This window comes from Tachysurus fulvidraco, chromosome 7, assembly GCF_022655615.1.
Source record: "Tachysurus fulvidraco isolate hzauxx_2018 chromosome 7, HZAU_PFXX_2.0, whole genome shotgun sequence".
In the NCBI taxonomy this organism is placed as follows: Eukaryota; Metazoa; Chordata; class Actinopteri; order Siluriformes; family Bagridae; genus Tachysurus; species Tachysurus fulvidraco.
Genome location: NC_062524.1, coordinates 12880163 through 12898474, shown reverse-complemented (window position 1 = coordinate 12898474; position 18312 = coordinate 12880163). Strand labels below are relative to the sequence as shown.

The 18312-nt window shown below is 42.6% G+C and overlaps 1 protein-coding gene across 2 annotated transcripts in view; it reads left to right on the top strand.

The window, feature by feature from the left end:
• tuft1b (tuftelin 1b) overlaps window positions 1-13354 on the top strand; it is a 22617-nt gene extending 9263 nt beyond the window's left edge. For both annotated transcript variants that reach the window (XM_027154948.2, XM_027154949.2), the window contains 10 exons: window positions 4111-4185; window positions 4319-4405; window positions 5420-5479; window positions 5780-5893; window positions 7072-7170; window positions 7719-7936; window positions 8346-8451; window positions 8776-8859; window positions 10697-10782; window positions 12597-13354. In XM_027154948.2, the coding sequence (XP_027010749.1) occupies window positions 4111-4185; window positions 4319-4405; window positions 5420-5479; window positions 5780-5893; window positions 7072-7170; window positions 7719-7936; window positions 8346-8451; window positions 8776-8859; window positions 10697-10782; window positions 12597-12669 (1002 nt within the window). In that variant the 3' untranslated portion in view covers window positions 12670-13354. The remainder of the gene's footprint in view (window positions 1-4110; window positions 4186-4318; window positions 4406-5419; window positions 5480-5779; window positions 5894-7071; window positions 7171-7718; window positions 7937-8345; window positions 8452-8775; window positions 8860-10696; window positions 10783-12596) is intronic.
• The last annotated feature ends 4958 nt before the right edge of the window (window positions 13355-18312 follow it).

Genomic DNA, 18312 nt, shown 5'->3' with positions numbered 1-18312 from the left:
CTCGCATGTTGCTAATGTGACTTGCTGTCAGTTTCTTCTCTACAACTTTAGAAGGATTCGGACATTTTTGTCCGAACAGGTACTTGTTCAGTCTCTTGTCATCTCAAGACTGGAATACTGAAACTCAACTGGACTACTGTACTACAAGTTCTCGCACACCACCCAGCTGCTGCAATCCCTCCACTGGCTTCTGGTAGATGCAAAACACAGATTCAAAAAACCTGATGCTGGCCTGCATAACAAAGCCAAAAATGGACCAACTCCCTCTTACCTCAAACCTCATCACTCCTCACACTGCACCTCACACTATCAGATCTACCAGCACTGCTCGACTGGTCCCACCATCTCTCAGGGTAAGAGGTAAGTATACTACAAGACTCTTTTTTGTTCCGACACCAAGGTGGTGGAATGAACGTCCCCTAGGGGTCCAGACAGCTGAGTCACTGGCTATGTTTAAACGATGGTTGAACTACTTACTTTTTCACGAAATACTTCAACTAGCACTTCCTCCTGTTTGTTGTATGTGTGTGTTGTCAATTTTTTATTTTTTTTAATCTTTGAACAGTGATTTAGACTCATGGTATCTTAAGTATGCCACCTAGTGAACCAGAGTGTTCATGCTTTCAGTGATAGAGACTTAAGCACTTTTGAACGTCACTCTGTATAAGGGCATCTGCCAAATGCGGTAAATGTAACTGTAAATGCACATACTCACACAGACACACATGGGCACACACAAACACACATTAGTATGTGTGTGTTTTTGTGCCTGTGCATGCGTATGAGTGTGCATGTGTGTGAATGTGTGTGTGTGTGTGTGTGTGTGTGTGTGTGTGGGGGGTGTTTCTTGGGAACTTTGTGAAATAATGAAACTGAAAGGTTAAATGTTTTTTTGTCAACACAGTCGGCTGATTTGAGAAACATCTCAAATCTGTTATCTGTTGCTCAACAATATAAAAAATATATTGTTGAATAATAACTAGCATTTATTATACTTTTTTAGTAAAATTGTCTTTATATAATTTAATCTAAACATTTTTATCTAAACATTTATATCTAAACATATTTCTAGTCAACATTCCTACTGCATCATCTTATATAGACATAAACTCTCTCTTTCTCACACACACACACACACACACACACACACACACACACACACACACACACACACACACAAACAGAGAGAGAGAGAGAGAGAGAGAGAGAGAGAGAGAGAGAGAGAGAGAGAGAGACACACAAGATTTTCTGTTTGTTTTTTTCTACTTTTTACACGCAAACTAATCTGTGGACAATGTGATGTTGGTGCTGATGTGAACTACACTATAACTGCTGCATTTATCTGATTATTAACACACACTGGTAGAATCATGCAGTGATCATGTGTCATTTGTGGGTTTGATTTTCATTTAGAGATTTGGAAATACGCAATCAAATTGTACGGTTGTATTGACCAGCACTAATTGTGTTAATGTGACTCAATTGTTCAGTCATGTGGAACTGTACATTATGTCCGTTCAGTAAGATTTGCACAGATTTAAGTTTCAATCACAAGCAGGACTCAGAGTATGTGCAACCCTAAACAGCAAACTCCTGGTAAAAACACTCCAATTTTTCTCTCAGTACTTCAGCACCAGTGATATTGAGTTGTTGACGTGTAAACAGAAACGTTAGGAGAGATGGACTTGTGGTCCATCTTGTTATGTAAACTGGTGATATTTATTTTTAACAAAACCACACCTTTATAACTTTGCCCCATGACCAATAGAGGGCAGACACTAAAAGAAACATTTAAAGTATTACAATATTCAAATATTAACAACAATATGTCTATGGCTCCTATACTCCTGATCCTCTTGTGCAGATTTGTGCATGTGTTGATTTTTTATTTTTTTTTAAACCTGTACTTTCAGGTCATTCTAAAAATGTTCTGATGTAAGAATCACAGATTTGTTTTTGTTATTTTGACTACATGGTGTTTGACGTGTAGAGAAACTGAACATGGTGTGAGAGGATCTGTAAATGTTTTGAATGTTTGTGGCATTGCAGCCACCTGACTTATTTTAAGAGATTCATAAGAACTTTCAGTTGTTCCACAGAATGCCTTCACACACACCTGCCTTCATACTAGCTGTATGTCACGTCACGTCACTTTCAAAGCTGTAAAACTCCTAAAAGCTTCCATACTGAAAAAGCCACATGAAGAAAATGACAAAATTATGATTTCTAACACATCATCATTTTATGTTCAGTTACAGCTTCTTCTTCCTCTCTTCTCTAACTCGTTCAGAAGACTTCTTCCATGCCTGGCTCTTTAGGTGTGTACTTGTCTGTGGTAAAGGCAAACATCTCACAGGCTTGTTTTTTTTTAACTACAGACCAGGTTTGATGTGTGGGCATGGAGGCATGCTGAGACTCATCAAACAAGATGTTTTATAGGGGTTTGATTTATATTATAAACCCCAATATGATAACACAGTGATTGAATTCAACTTTGTTTCATGCCTTGAGATACAGATTTATTGGATGTACAGATGAAAATCCGTTGTTGTCAGTTTAACAGTTTAACATTTTAAAGGGGAAATCAGAGTGAATCCTAACTGTTCTGCACTTCCTGCCGCCTCATGTCTCTTCACAGCACATCTGTAAGCTCACACTGCATGACTACAACCAGAACCTCATTACTGAGTCACTACATGATGTCAGAAAGCAGGTCATTTTACACCAAAAAACACATTTAGAAGCCAGAAGCACACTGGATCTCATTTATCAGACTTTTTGTAAAGGCAAAACTCTTTCAAAAGTTATGATAACTCACATGTGCACCAATAAAAGAAAATGTTATTTAACAGTATAACAGCATTTGAAAATATAGTCTGGAGATAAATGACAGAAAATGTGACTTAGATTACTGAAGTTGAATTAAATGAGGTGAAAAACAAAAATGGTTTGACATGAAAATTAAAGATCTTCTGAGAGTAAACATCCACAAACATTAACATCATACCAAGAAAGCACTATTATTCATTGTATTTTTAATTCAAGGTGATGCATATCTGTATATTCTGCTCTCTCTGATGGCATATTACAAAGGCAGGACCTTTTAGTTCCTCAGGAGCTCTTGGTTACACAATTCCACTGGACCATACACTGTTGTAGAAAGAAGATTATTTACATCAACATTATTTCCTGTCCAGTGTCACCCAAATGAGGATGAGGTTCATTTCTGTGTCTGGTTCCTCTCAAGGTTTCTTCCACATATCATCTCAGGGAGTTTTTCCTCGTCACTGTCACCCCAGGCTTATTCATTAGGGATAAATGTTAGGAATAAATAGTAACTTCATTTTAAACTTTATAATTCTGAATTTTGATTGAATTTTCATTATTTTCAGGACTCTGTTGTACTTTGTTATTTTCAGTGTTGTAGATGTGTGTTTTTCACTCTGTTGACAATCTTACACTGAATTTTAGTGTTGAAGATAAATCTAAGCTGCTTTTTAGATGAACAAACACTCGGAGCCTCTCAGAGACCAGGAATGGGTTTGATATCAACATTTACTCTGAAGATACAAACATTTGTTTGGAGAAAAAAAGTTTTTTTGTTTTTTTTTAATGAAAACATTGTCCCTAGTATTTGAGGGAAAAAGGAAACACTGATGAATCAGTACAAATTCTTAAGTCCTAAGCGTATACTTTCATATGAGCTTCATATAAACATCACTGTGAGACATGACAAAGTCACTCAATCATCAATATGGACACAACAGGAGGAAATAACATTTATGTCATCTGGGAAAAAGAGTTACATTAGTTACATTACAGCTGGGTTTCACAAAAACTTGAATTTGTATGTAATAAAAAATACCCACACTAAGTGAACCTGACAGGGTAATGACAGCTCAGGATCAGGAGGAGGATACACAGAGTTTTCAGTGTTTTTTTAAGGATATTAAAGATCAGCTGGACATTATTCTGTCGGCTGGTGAAGTCAATCACTTTATTATATAACTTTTTTAACTCTGATACACACCTATAACCCGCAACACAATATGAAATGACTTGTATTTCTCTTGCTTTCATTTTATTCTGAAACAAAATATTTGTGTTCAGCCTGCAGTGGTTTGTGGAGCACAGATAAGACCAGATACCAGCAGACACTTAGGAGAGAATATAGAAGTCATTAAGGTCAGTTTAAGCATGTTCATTTATGTGTGTGTGTATGTGTGTTACAGACATTATTTTGGATCTGCCCAAGAGTAATTTTATAGTAATAATTATTAGACATCGTCACAGATGAAACAGTTCTTCTGTATTGCAGGTTTATCTTGAACGAGGCGCACACGAGCAAAACAAGGAACAACAAAGTGTCACAATGCTGACAGATGAGGTTTCACACATCCAGGAGGTCTGTACATCACCACAAGGCCTTATATTGTCCTCACACTCACACTTAGTGTCCTCACACTCAGAGTCTCCACGCTCAGTGTCTTCATAGTGTCCTCACACTCGGTATATTCACACTCAGTGTCTTTACACTCTATATACTCACGCTCAGTATACTGTAATAGTGTACTCTAGACCGGGCAACAGCAAATGGCGGACCGCGGTCCGGACAAGTGCCATACAAGTTCAGACTTTGAAAACACTAACAATATTTACAATACACAATTAACAATAAATTATATAGAAATGTATGTGCATTATTGATTTTATTAACATGAGGGTACACTATATTAAGTGACAATATAAGATTCGGACCTTTGCTGGGAGGAAATGTTAGTAACTGGACCTCTTTGAATTTGAATTGAGTACCCCTGCTCTAGACTATTAACTGAGGCAGAACTTGGTCCAGTGAAAGAGCTGGTAATGAAGCTCACAGGCTCAATCACACATACATCAAATCAGTAAAAACCACTCAACAGCTTATTGATGAGGAACGTTTGGTGAACATGTGAGAGAAAATCCCTTCTTTCTGTCTGCTAAGTGCAGAACATTTGCACAGATCAGCTTGTTAACTCCATTGACCATGCTCCTTGTTTCTCCCAGAGAACATTAACTCCATGTTTCCAGAGGGCATTATTATAGTTTAGGACCGAGTCAGAGGAAAGACAGAGGAGAGTTTGAGGAAAGACAGAGGAGAGTAAGAGGAAAGACAGAGGAGAGTCAGAGTCTGCTTAAGCTGTGTTTAGTGAAACCTTCACAGTGTGTATTAGGGGTTTGATGTGCTCATCATCCAACATTTAATAATTTTATTTTATTTTTTTCTATTTTGAATTCAAATTGTCAAAGTGCTGAAAATGGTTGAAAATGAAGGATTCAGGATAAGGCATGCTTATTACTGAATTCACTGTAAGATAATCTAAGAGATTTAGTGCAAATAATTAAAAGTCTAATCTACGAATGGTGTGTATGCTTGAAGGTGAGGTACTGCCTGAAGACTCTGAGGGAACAGATGGCAGCCAGACATAATAATAACAAGGTATTAAATTTCATTTTTTTCCCTGTTCTTTTGTCATATATGTTTGTAGTGTAAATGTATTCAGCATCGTGCAAAAGCCTTAGGCACATGGAAAATAAATATTCTGAAGCAAAGATGTCTTCAAAAAGATTATGTTTTCTACAAAAAAAAAAACCTTGACAATGTCAATTTCATTAAATAATCACAATGAAATTAATTCATAGCATTTCATTTTGGTTGGGATTTTCTAACTGTCCTAATAATGAAGAACCAATCTCATTAATACCTGTTGATATTTTGTTGAACAAACTTGCACTCTAGAGTCCAGTCAATGGGATTCGAGTTCACATACTGAGCACCAATTCCCCTGTCTCCAACACCAGTGTGGACACCAGTGTGGACTCCAGTGTGGGTGCGTCTGTCACTGAAAACCAGGTGAGATATGTCTTATCATTCAGCCTTCTCTGGATCTTCAAGAACGTTTTATATACAGGTACATTTTTATGGCTCAAGGTTTGTAGACATCTAACAATTTAAGCCACATGTTTAAATATCCAATTCCACATTTATTCCTCTTCCCTGTTATAAAGCTCAGTCTTTCTACTAGATGTTGGATTGTGTTGAGTTGATGCCACCTGCTAAATTAATTGAGACAGTTAAGATTTCATTAAGATTAAAAGACCTGAAAAATATCAAAAACACAGGTTGTTTAAATACAGTAACTTATCTGTTTCACAATTAGGGTTTGATGAACCTTCTGTGAACCTGAGTGTTGACTTCAGTCACGTTGTGTCACACACACACACACACACACACACACACACACACACACACACACACACACACACACACACACACACACACACACACACACACACACACACACACACACACACACTTTAGTAAGTGGGCTCAGTGTTTCACTTTGCTCTGAGAAATCACACCTCTGACATTCTGAGAAACAACAACAGCCAAAGCTGCATTTAGCTACTGTAAGCAAAGAACTAGCTGTATACTTCAACATCACAATAACAACGATGCACACACAAATATATTATAATATCTCACGCTGCTACAGGAGCCCAAACACTCATGACTGTGAAATGCTCATACATTTTTTGACATTAATGACATAAACATTAAAAAGTGAATTTTTGTCAGTTTGTCAGCTCTTCCATTACATCTGTGCCTTCAGGTGTCTCCTGTTCTGTTTCTCTGGTACACAAACCCTTTCTCTTTCACTAAACAGATTTCCTGATCTTTTGTAGGAGAATAACATGTCCCTGTTATTGATTTTAGTCTGAGATTAATGATGAATATCTCACCATTTTGCAAGTTCTATCATCAATGTGACAATGTATGGTGTGAGTTTTTGGAACTGTCCTCTGGATGAGGGATTAATTCCTGTGAAGAGTAATAAAAGGTTGAGACTTCTGCCTATAATGCGATATTCATTTTTGCTGCCAGCTCATCATGTTCAGGCTATAACACAAAAAATATATAACTCACTCATACGGACATCTTTTGACTTTATTTTTAAGCATTTTTGAAAATTAAAACTTGGAATAAAGAATGTGAAAATTTCATATTTGTTTTTTGTGTACCTCGATCAGGAGCAGGAGTGTGTGAGGTTGGGAGAGATGATTAAACGTCTGAATGCTCAGCTTCAGGAGGCAGAAAAGAGACACCAGGAGGACAGACAGGCATTACAGGTCAGTCACACACACACACACACACACACACACACACACACACACACACACACACACACACACACACACACACACACACACACACACACACACACACACACACACAAAATTAATAATTTATTTAGGTACACAGTTTATAATAATAAAGATCTGCAATGTTCTGGACATATGCAAATGAATGTCTACATCAACCAAGCAATAATAAAGAATAACATAATAATGCTATAATATAATAACACACACAAACACACACAAATCACGTCTACACAACTACACATCACGTGTAACTTGGTAGCTTGTATGTCTTATGGATCATATGTCAGTAGCTGAGTGGATGTGCGTATAAGACTCATTGGTTCGGGCAGTTTAATTGTTACTGTACACCTTCATTACCTGGACAAATTTAACCACACACTCATTCTTTCATCTCTGAACTATTCTTCTGATGCAGTGTCTGTTTACTCTGTTCCTAAAGACATGCTCATCTTACATGAATTCTAATTTGGTACACATCCAAGATCAGTCTGTGTGTCTGTTTCCCTCTTCAGGCAGACAACAGAGAGCTCCTGCAGCGCCTGGAGGAGCAAAACGAGCTACTGCAGCAGACTCAGAGGCAGTCAGAGGGGCAGAAACATCGCACTGAGGAGCTGCAGACACTTCTAGAAAATCTGAAGCAGGAGAATTCCAGCCTTCCTGACAAAATAGCTGAAGGTGAGGCTGAAATTCAGGGACTCCAAACACTGAAGCATGGGGAAGATGTAAAAAGGTGAGAGGAATAAAGGCAAAGTAACCTACAGTTCACTTGACACTTGATCTTCTGTATGTGTGTGTGTGTGTGTGTGTGTGTGTGTGTGTGTGTGTGTGTGTGTGTGTGTGTGTGTGTGTGTGTGTGTGTGTGTGTGTGTGTGTGTGTGGTCATTCGTTACTCCAAGATTCTTACATTATATATATTACATACTGTACATGCATCTGCATTCTGTCAGATTTAATCATCGCTAATTTACATAATTTACACTACATAACACATGTTGTATATGCACATATATAGTGTGACCCTTACTGTTATATCTGTCACTCTGCTTCTTCTGTTTCAGTGTATACAGACACAGACCAGGTTATGCTTAAAGTAAGTGTGTGTGTGTGTGTGTGTGTGTGTGTGTGTGTGTGTGTTATAGATGTAAACAACTGGAAAAAGAACAAGCAGTTCTGAAGGAGAAAATCCATCACTTAGATGACATGTTAAAAAGCCAACAGAGGAAAATGAGACACATGATTGAGCAGGTAAAACACACACACACACACACACACACACACACACACACACACACACACACACACACACACACACACACACACACACACACACACACACACACACACACACACACACACACACATGTTCCAGATGTATGTTAACAGTGACACAGGTGCCAATGAGCAGATAACTGAAACCTTATGATAATTAATATGAAAAAACGATCCTGATTTTTCATTCATCGCTATACGAATTCACACACTGCTGACTTATTAGTTTGGAAAGCTAGTTAAGATGCACAATATGGTTAATATTCCTCATAAAACTTGTCACTGTATTTTGTCCCCCAGCTTCAGAACTCTCGGGTTATGATGGAGGAGAGAGAGCGTCTGATTGGTGATCTAGAGGAAAAAGTGTCTTTTCTGGAAGCAGAGGTTAGTTTCTGTCTCCTTGTGTAAATAATAGTGTAGGACAGTTTATCTCCCATCCCCAAAACAGCTAAGGGCCATGACTCAAGCAGGTTTGCTCAGTGGGAGTTGACCTGGTTTACTCAGTGGGAGTTCATCTGACTAATCCGTCCAACCTACCCTGGGGTCTCTATCTACTGGAACATATCTGACATTCTTATATAGTGTCCAAACCCACTCATCTGGCTCTTCCCATTTCAGAATAGAGGCAGCTCCACTCAGAGTCTCTTCCACTGAGCTCTTCGTGTTATCAGTAAACCCAACAACCCTGTGGAGGAATCTCCTTTCTGCTACAAGTACCCAGTTATTTTATTCTTTTAGTAACAACTCACAGCTGATGACAGGGTGGTAGACTGACCATTAACCAGAGCTCTTCAATCTCAAACTGAGCTCCAGCTTCAATACCACTGACCAGTACAGCAATCATAATCCTGCTACAGCCAACTGAAATGTTAGAGGTTAAGACAATGGAGCAAAAAGAAAAACATCATCTGTAAAATAAAAATCTGCAAAATAGGCTTAGTAAATAAAGAGAGCTTGAGAGCAAATGAGGACAAAGTGTTCAACAAAGCGATCATTGACCTTTGGCCCAAGCTACTCTGGTACCAAGTACACGAATAAGCAATCTTGTGTTTATATAAAATGCTTGTTTTTAACAATCCATTACTTGTCATGCAATCTAATAGCACTACCTCTTTTTTCACATCTGGGAGGAAATTTCTCCCAATCACATCCCTAAAAATTATTGCTATTGATCCCAGCATAAGGGACATGAGGAGCAAGCTTTCCACAAGATGTTGTATTGTGTCTGTGTGGATTTGTGTTCATTCAGCTACAAGATCATCAGTGAGATCAGACACTGATGATGTAAGAGTGAGGAGGTCTGGGGTTCAGTCTGTGTTCCAGTTCATCACAAAGGTGTTCAGTGGTGTTGAGTCAGGCAAAGTTGAGTTATAAAGCCAAAATTATGAGTATGCTGAACATCTATTTCCAAAATTACAGACATTACCATCTATTTATTCCCCTTTCCTGGTATAATAAGCTTTTTTTCACTTTTCTGGGAAGGCTTCCACTAGGTGTTCAGTTGTGTTGTCAGAGTCAGGGCTCAGTGCAGGACACTTGAGTTCTTCACTCCTTGTCCACCATGTCTTCAAGCTCTGTGCTTTGTGCACTGGAGCGTTGTCATGCTGGAACAGGGTTTGTGTCTATTGTATAAAATGATGTCTGTTTGGTGTCTCATGGTGGCACCTAGAAAAAGAAATTCTCTCCTGAGATAAAATTCCCACATCTGGGCAGAGCTATAAGAGTGTATATAGTGTAAATATAAAGGTTTTTTCTGCAAACCTGTGCATCACACATGGCCAATATAATGATGATGAAGATGAAGAATTTATTAATTGAAAGCTCCAATCACATTATGGCATCAATCATTTATTCTAATAAAGTATGTAAAAAGTTTACAGTATGTGCATTCAATGCTAATTAAAATGGAAGTGTATCTCATACATGAGATGTGTTTGATACTGAAAAATGCTGCCTGCAACTTGCAATGGTGTAATGAGAGGGACCAGTTTGGCCTGGATTTGGGACAGTGCAACTTGTTTACACATGCAAACACACAATACCATGGTGTGTTAACACACAGAGTAATAGCTCTAATGAGGAACCGGTGTGAACAATGATCAGCAAGAGATGCAAAGGTGGAGCAGGTGGAAAACAATGAATCATATAAGAGGCTTCTTAATTGCTCCATAATTTTTCTCATAATTCTCTGGCCATAATTTTTTTCTTTTCTTCTCTACAGAACAGAGAGATGCGGGAAAAGATGGAGTTCTGTGTGGGTGATCAAGCTCACAGCTCTCATCAGTTAGAACCTCAGATTGTATACAGGTGAGCCAGCTAGTCAGCTACAGTACAAGAACATCAGTGAGATCAGACACTGATGTAAGAGTGAGGAGGCCTGGGGTTCAGTCTGTCTTCCAGTTCATCACAAAGGTGTTGAGTCAGGGATCAGTGCAAGATACTCAAGTTCTTCATTCCAAACGTCACACAACATGTCTTCATGGAGCTCTGTGCTTTGGCTGTATATTGCCCCTGTGTGTGTGTGTGTGTGTGTGATGTACTAATATCCTGTCCATTGTGTATCCCTGCCTCATGCCCATTGTTCTTGCGTTTGGTGTCTGGTCACCAGGATATAGTTCTTACTGAAGATGAATATTCTGTGTCACCAGTCACTCTCCAGGTCTCTCCAGCATGTGGCGTGGATCAGCATTCATTCATTCATTCATTTTCTACCGCTTATCCGAACTACTCGGGTCACGGGGAGCCTGTGCCTATCTCATGCGTCATCGGGCATCAAGGCAGGATACACCCTGGACGGAGTGCCAACCCATCGCAGGGCACACACACACACTCTCATTTACTCACACACTCACACACTACGGACAATTTTCCAGAGATGCCAATCAACCTACTGTACCATGCATGTCTTTGGACCGGGGGAGGAATCCCCAGAGTACCCAGAGGAAACCCCAGAGGCACAGGGAGAACATGCAAACTCCTCGCACACAAGGCGGAGGCTGGAATCGACCCTGGAGGTGTGAGGCAAACGTGCTAACCACTAAGCCACCGTGCCCCCTCGTGGATCAGCAATTTACCCATAATTCATTTTGCTTAAAAATCTGTTTTATTCTCTTCATTCTGATTCTTATTATTTGTGAGTGTATTTTGACCCAATGTGTCACGTCATAAGTAGACAGTATGTCTGTAAGAAGAAATATAAACAGTAAGTAGGATCCTTTTTATTATACAATAAACATGGTTAGAGAGTCTGACTCGTAATCCTAAGGTTGTGGGTTTGAGTCTCGGGCCAGCCACGACTTGAGCAAGGCACCCGAACCCCTCAACTGCTCCCCGGGCGCCGCAGCATAATTGGCTGCCCACTGCTCCGGGTGTGTGTTCACAGTGTGTGTGTGTTCACTGCTGTGTGTGTGCGCACTTTGGATGGGTCAAATGCAGAGAACGAATTCTGAGTATGGGTCACCATACTTAGCCTTATGTCACATCACTTTCACTTTGTCACTTTCAATGAGTGAAGCCCGGTTGCATGACAAAGGCAGAAACTGAACTCCTCCAACTGAATTCCTCCAAGTCAAGATTTTCTGCAAATAAAACGCATCTAGTGTGAAGAACCTGTCTCTACAATGCATTCTGTTTTGGTATAACAGACAACACAGACCATTGATTAGTCACATGTAGTCTCTCAGATATCTGATTAATCTCTGTGGCTGAAGACTCAAAAATCTTCAGCAGTGTAATGACTGTCTGCCAAATAATCTGGCAAATTCTCTTTTCAAAGGTAATTACTTATAATGAACTAAAGAATCAGTGTCATAGTGCAATAGTTATAGGAATAAAATGCCATAAAATATCTTTATGGCTGTGAAAATGATTAAGATGTTTTTAATTTGAGGAACTTTTTATATTTTTAAATATATACTCCACCATCGTAGCATATCATTGCAAATGAGTTCAGTGTTAAAATGACTAGAATATTCAGAAGAAGGTTTTTAAGAAATACTTTTAGCATACTGTTATAAACAGCTTCAATAGCCAGCAGACTGTATAGTATTTTGTCATGTTGTTTGTGAGTGATTACAACCTATTTTACTCCATAAGTTACTTTTCTTAACTTTTCTTTGCAGTAAGACTTTGACACCAACAAGTCCAGGAAACAAGTCACTGCCTTTCATCAAAGTGATTGAGATCAAGTCTTGAGCAGATACAGAGAAGACCATGTGAGGCATGTGTATTTTTCACGTGTAACATGAGTTTTAGTATGTGGCTGTACAGACAGAAATCCACCTCATTTGAAGAAGTTCTTAACAGCTGTAAATAATTGCTTCTTTAATAACCAAGTACTGATAATAATTAATAGCTAATTCTGTGTAACTTTGTTTTTGCACAAATTATAATAGTTCAGAATTAAAATGTATTTTTATCTTTATCTAGTTTTTGTCTATGGTCATCAACATTAAAAACACCCTCAGAAGGCCCAGTTTTTGTTCAGAATTGTGTGTGTGTGTGTGTGTGTGTGTGTGTGTGTGTGTGTGTGTGTGTGTGTGTGTGTGTGTGTGTGTGTGTGTCTGTGTTAGTGTGTGTGTGTGTGTGTGGTGTGTGTGTGTGTGGTGTGTGTGTGTCTGTGTGGTGTGTGTGTGTGTCTGTGTTAGTGTGTGTGTGTGTGTGTGGGTGTGGATGTGTGTGTGTGCAGGCAAAATATAATAATCCTGGTAAGATGAGTGCTAGACCCAGCTATTCTGCCAGTTATCATTTTAAATGTGAAATATTAACACCTCCTGCTGTTAACATAACCTGTATAGTTAATATTTTGATATATATTCCATTGTAGTTCTGTATTTATATCATGAATTTTGTGGGACCAAATAAAGTTCAAAGAACATTATGTACAGATTGCTCAGGGTCTTTCATATGTGTACATTCCATCTTTTACATGGCAGATTTGAATAAAACACAATAGTACAGAGTGATTTATTTATACTAAACTTAAAGCATTTGAACTTCTTACTGAATTCATGCATGTATCATGTATTTTACCCTTTTTAATGTGCTATGGCAATAATTTTGGGTTATTCTTGTAAATGCACAAATAGCTAGTTTAAGATACACGAATGTATGAGAGTCACAGTTTGCACGTATACTGTATTTTTGTTTCACAAGTATGTTTGAAAGACAAACAAAAAGACGGCTGTAAGGAGAAGTCGTACGGCTGGTGATCCATGTGCAGCGTTTTTATTAACAGATCGGAGACAGACAGGCAGTGTCAAAAACACGGCAGCACGATATCGAAGGGCAGGCAAAAATCATAAACAAAAGGCAGGCAGAAGGTCAGGGCAGGCAGCAAACAATCAGAAGATCAGAGTACAAAACAGTGTCAAAACCGGAAACAGAATCTCAACAAGGAAACGCTCAGAATGATAGCTAACGCTAATCAAGACTTCGCACTGGGGGAAAGTTCAAGTTCAGTCTTTATAGTGTGGGACTTCACCCAGGAACGTTCTTCCGGTCCGTACCCCTCCCAATCGGCCAGGTACTCCAGGTGGCCACCTCTGCTTATGGAGTCTAGCAGCTCGTGGACCTGGTACGCCTCCTCGTTGCCAACTAGGAGAGGCGCCGGTGGATCAGTTTGGCGATTCGGAATGGCCCCACGTATCTGGGGCTGAGCTTATGGCAGGGCAGACAGAGGTAGAGCTCACGGGTAGATAACAAGACCCACTGACCAGATTGGTAGTCGGGACAGCCGGCAGCTCGGAGGGCGTGTCGGACCATGGGAACAGCGGAGGTTGGAAGCCCAGGAAGCATTGAAACGGAGTCAGACCGGTGGCGGGTTTGATGAGGGAATTTAGTGCGTATTCGGCCCATACCAAGTACTTGCTCCAGTCAGCCTGATTGCTGTGACAGTATGAGCGGAGGAAACGGATGAGTTCTTGATTTAGCCATTCCGTCTGCCCGTTGGCCTGCGGATGGTACCCCGAAGTGAGGCAAACGTTGACGCCGAGCTTCCTGAAGAACACCGCCCAGACGCGCGAGGTGAACTGGGGTCCGCGATCGGAGACGATGTCTTCAGGCAGCCCATAATACCGGAAGACGTGGTTACACAAAGCCACGGCGGTTTCAAAAGCCGTGGGGAGCTTAGGCAGGGAATTAGACGGCAGGCCTTGGAAAACCGGTCTATCACGGTGAAGATGACTGTGCAGTTATCTGATCGGGGAAGATCGGTGATGAAATCCAGCGCGATGTGCGACCAGGGCTGTTGTGGTGTGGGTAATGGCATCAGGAGGCCCGCGGGGAGCTGGCGAGAGGGCTTGGAAGTGTTGCAGTTGGCGCAGGCGCGGATGAATGCTCGCATGTCCGCAGGCAGAGACGGTCACCAGAACTGATTCTGTGCGAGGTGCGTTGTCCCTGCGATGACGGGGTGACCGGAGCTAGGCGTGGAGTGCAAGAGCTCGTAGATTTTTGAGGGCGGACACTTGGCTGGCGGTGGTGTCTGCGTGTTGGTCTGGGTGATCTCGGTCATTATGTCCCACTTGATGGGTGTGAGGATGTGGGTCTCAGGAATGATGGGCTCGGGGGCATGTCCGGGGTTCCCAGAACATTCGGGACAGTGCATCGGCTTTGGCGTTCTTAGTCCTGGGTTGGTACGTCACCGAGAATCGGAAGCGAGTGAAGAACATGGCCCACCTGGCCTGGCGTCTATTCGTGCGTTTGGCAGCGCGAAGGTATTCCAGATTATGGTGGTCGGTGAGAACCGTGTATGGGTACAGAGCGCCCTCTAGCCAGTGCCGCCATTCTTCAAACGCAGCTTTCATGGCGAGCAGCTCGGGATCCCCCACGTCGTAGTTAGGTTCTGCCGGGGACAATGTGAATAGTACGCACACGGGAACATCTTGTTGGCTGCCCCCCGGCGTTGAGACAATACGGCTCCAATTCCGATGCTGGAGGCGTCCACCTCCACTATAAATGGGCGGTTCGGATCAGGATGGTGGAGGATGGGGGCCGAGGTAAAACTTTCCTTCAGGCGGCAGAACGCTGTTGTGGCTTCAAGGGACCAGGTGAGCCGAGTTGACGCCCTCTTGGTCATGGATGTAAGTGGCGCGGCGATCGTGCTAAACCCACGGATGAAGCGGCGGTAAAAGTTGGCAAAGCCCAGGAAGCGCTGCAGCTCTATAACACTCAGTGGCCGGGGCCATTGCAGCACTGTGCGCACTTTGGAATCATCCATCTCAACCCCTTCGGCCGAGATGACGTAGCCTAGGAAAGTCGTCAAGGTTCTGTGAAATTCACACTTCTCTGCCTTGGCGTACACACGTTGCTGGATGAGGCGTCTGAGTACGGCTCGCACGTGTTGGACGTGCTCGTCCAGGGTTTTGGAGTAAATCAGGATGTCGTCTATGTATACAATCACCCATCGGTCTAAAATGTCACGGAACACGTCATTAATAAAGGACTGGAATACGGCTGGACTGTTCAAAAGGCCGAACGGCATGACCGAATATTCGTAGTGGCCCGACTGGATTGAGAAGGCGGTCTTCCACTCGTCCCCCTCTCTGATCCGAATGAGGTTGTACGCGCAGCGCAGGTCCAGCTTTGTGAAATATCGAGCCCGATGGAGCTGTTTCAAGGCAGACGGCACGAGGGGAAGAGGATACCGGAATTTGACGGTTATGTCGTTCAGGGCTTGGTAATCAATGCAAGGATGGTGGCCTCCGTCCTTCTTCTTTACAAAGAAGAACCCAGATGATGCTGGAGAAACGGAGGGTCGGATGAACCCCTTCTGGAGCTCCTCCTCGATGTACTCTTTCATGGCCGCGGTCTCAGGTTGTGAGAGGGGAAAGATTCTCCCTCTAGGAGGTGTGGTGCCAGGAAGGAGCTCTATGGCGCAGTCGCTGGGTCGGTGTGGTGGCAGCTCGGTGGCTCGGGTTTTGCTGAAGGCCTCCGCGAGGTCCTGGTATTCTGCGGGGAGCTTGGGGATGTTGGAGGCGGCGCACACCATGATCGGGGTGTTGGGAGGTGGAGGGCCTGCGGTGAGCTGCTGATGTTTGCTGTATGTCTCATCCCAGCTTGAGATACGCAGGTGCTTCCAGGAAATGACGGGGTAATGGAGCCACAGCCAGGGGAGGCCCAGGATGAGGGTGTGACGCGGAGAGTGGATGATGTGGAACCGAATTAGTCAGGCGTGAGGCGTGTGTAATTTTGCTGCATCGATTCAGGTCTGCTGCACGGGTTGCTCATGTGGCTTCTGGGGGAAGCCGCCAGTCTGTGTCCGGCCTCCCCGCAGTACAGGCAGAGTTGGAGACGGAAGCGGCGCACACGTTCCTCAGGCGTGAGGCGTGTGTAATCTAGCTGCATCGGTTCAGGGTCTGCAGAGGTTGCAGAGGTTGCTTGTGTGGCTTCAGCTCAGGGGGTATACGCAGCCGCTCGTCGAGTCCGCGTCAAGTTGTTGATCTGGATGGAGAGGTCCATAAACTCTGACAGGGTCCTCCCCTCGTCTCGGCAGGCAAGCTCGGCTTGAAGCTCCAGATTCAAGCCCTTATGATACAGCAATCGCAAGGGGCGCTCCTCCCAGCCAGCTTCCGCTGCGAGCGTGCGGAAGGCGAGCGCGTACTCCGTGCACGGTCAATCGCCTTTGGAGATGGCTAATAGGCGCTCCTCCAGGCTCTCCCCTGTGGCAGAGTGGTCGGAGACGGTTCGAAACTGGGCTAGGAAGTGGTCGAACGTGGGGAAGGCGGAGCCGTCCTCTCCTCATAGCGCGGTGGCCCATTCCAGCACTTTCCTGGTGAGGAGGCTGCACACGAAGGCTATGCGGCTGGCGGCGGTCGGGTACAATGCGAGCATTGCATTAGGAACCCCCGGCACTTACCGGGGTCCCCGTTGAACTTCTCCAGGAACGCGAGCCGGGGGCTGGAGGCAGCTCGGGCGGTGGCCGAAGTGACGGGAGGAAGAGTGAGAGAGGATTCGGTGTCATGGCGCGCGTAGACCCTGCAGGGCCACAGCAAGCTCTCCGGTGAGCAAGTTGAGTCGCGTTAGTTGCTGATGGTGCCCGGCTTGGGCTTGGGTGGAGAGCTGGGTGGCGAGCTGAAACATGGCTGCTGGATCGCTTGGTGGCAAAGTCTCCTGTTAGGAGGAGTCATATGGCTGGTGATCCATGTCCAGCGTTTTTATTAACAGATCGGAGACAGACAGGCAGGGTCAAAAACACGGCAGCACGATATCGAAGGGCAGGCAAAAATCATAAACAAAAGACAGGCAGAAGGTCAGGGCAGGCAGCAAACAATCAGAAGATCAGAGTACAAAACAGAGGCAAAACCGGAAACAGAATTGCAACAAGGAAACGCTCAGAATGATAGCTAACGCTAATCGAGAATTCGCACTGGGGGAAAGTTCAAGTTCAGTCTTTATAGCGTGGGAAATGGGAAACAGCTGAAGGCGTAATTAGTCCGGCGCGGGGCTTTATGGGAATAGCAGTCCGGAAGTGCCTAATATTCCGGCGAGGCTTCTCTGTGTTGCTGGCTGGAAGGCGGGGCAGGTGCGCCGACCGTGACAATGCCTTTATAATTAATTTGTATATTGCTTAATTTTCATTTATGCATGTGCTTAGACTACACTTAACATAAATAGTTCCTATAGGAATAACTTCCTAAAATTATTTCCTGTACAGCACAAACTCGTGTCCATAGATTTTGGGTTTGAAAGTTAACATCTAGTCATCAGAATACACCTTGCACCTAGCAGCTCCTCTCACATGCATTTAACCTTGTTTAACTGTGTTCCAGGTAATTATATTATATTACATTATATTATATTATATTATATTATATTATATTATATTATATTATATTATAT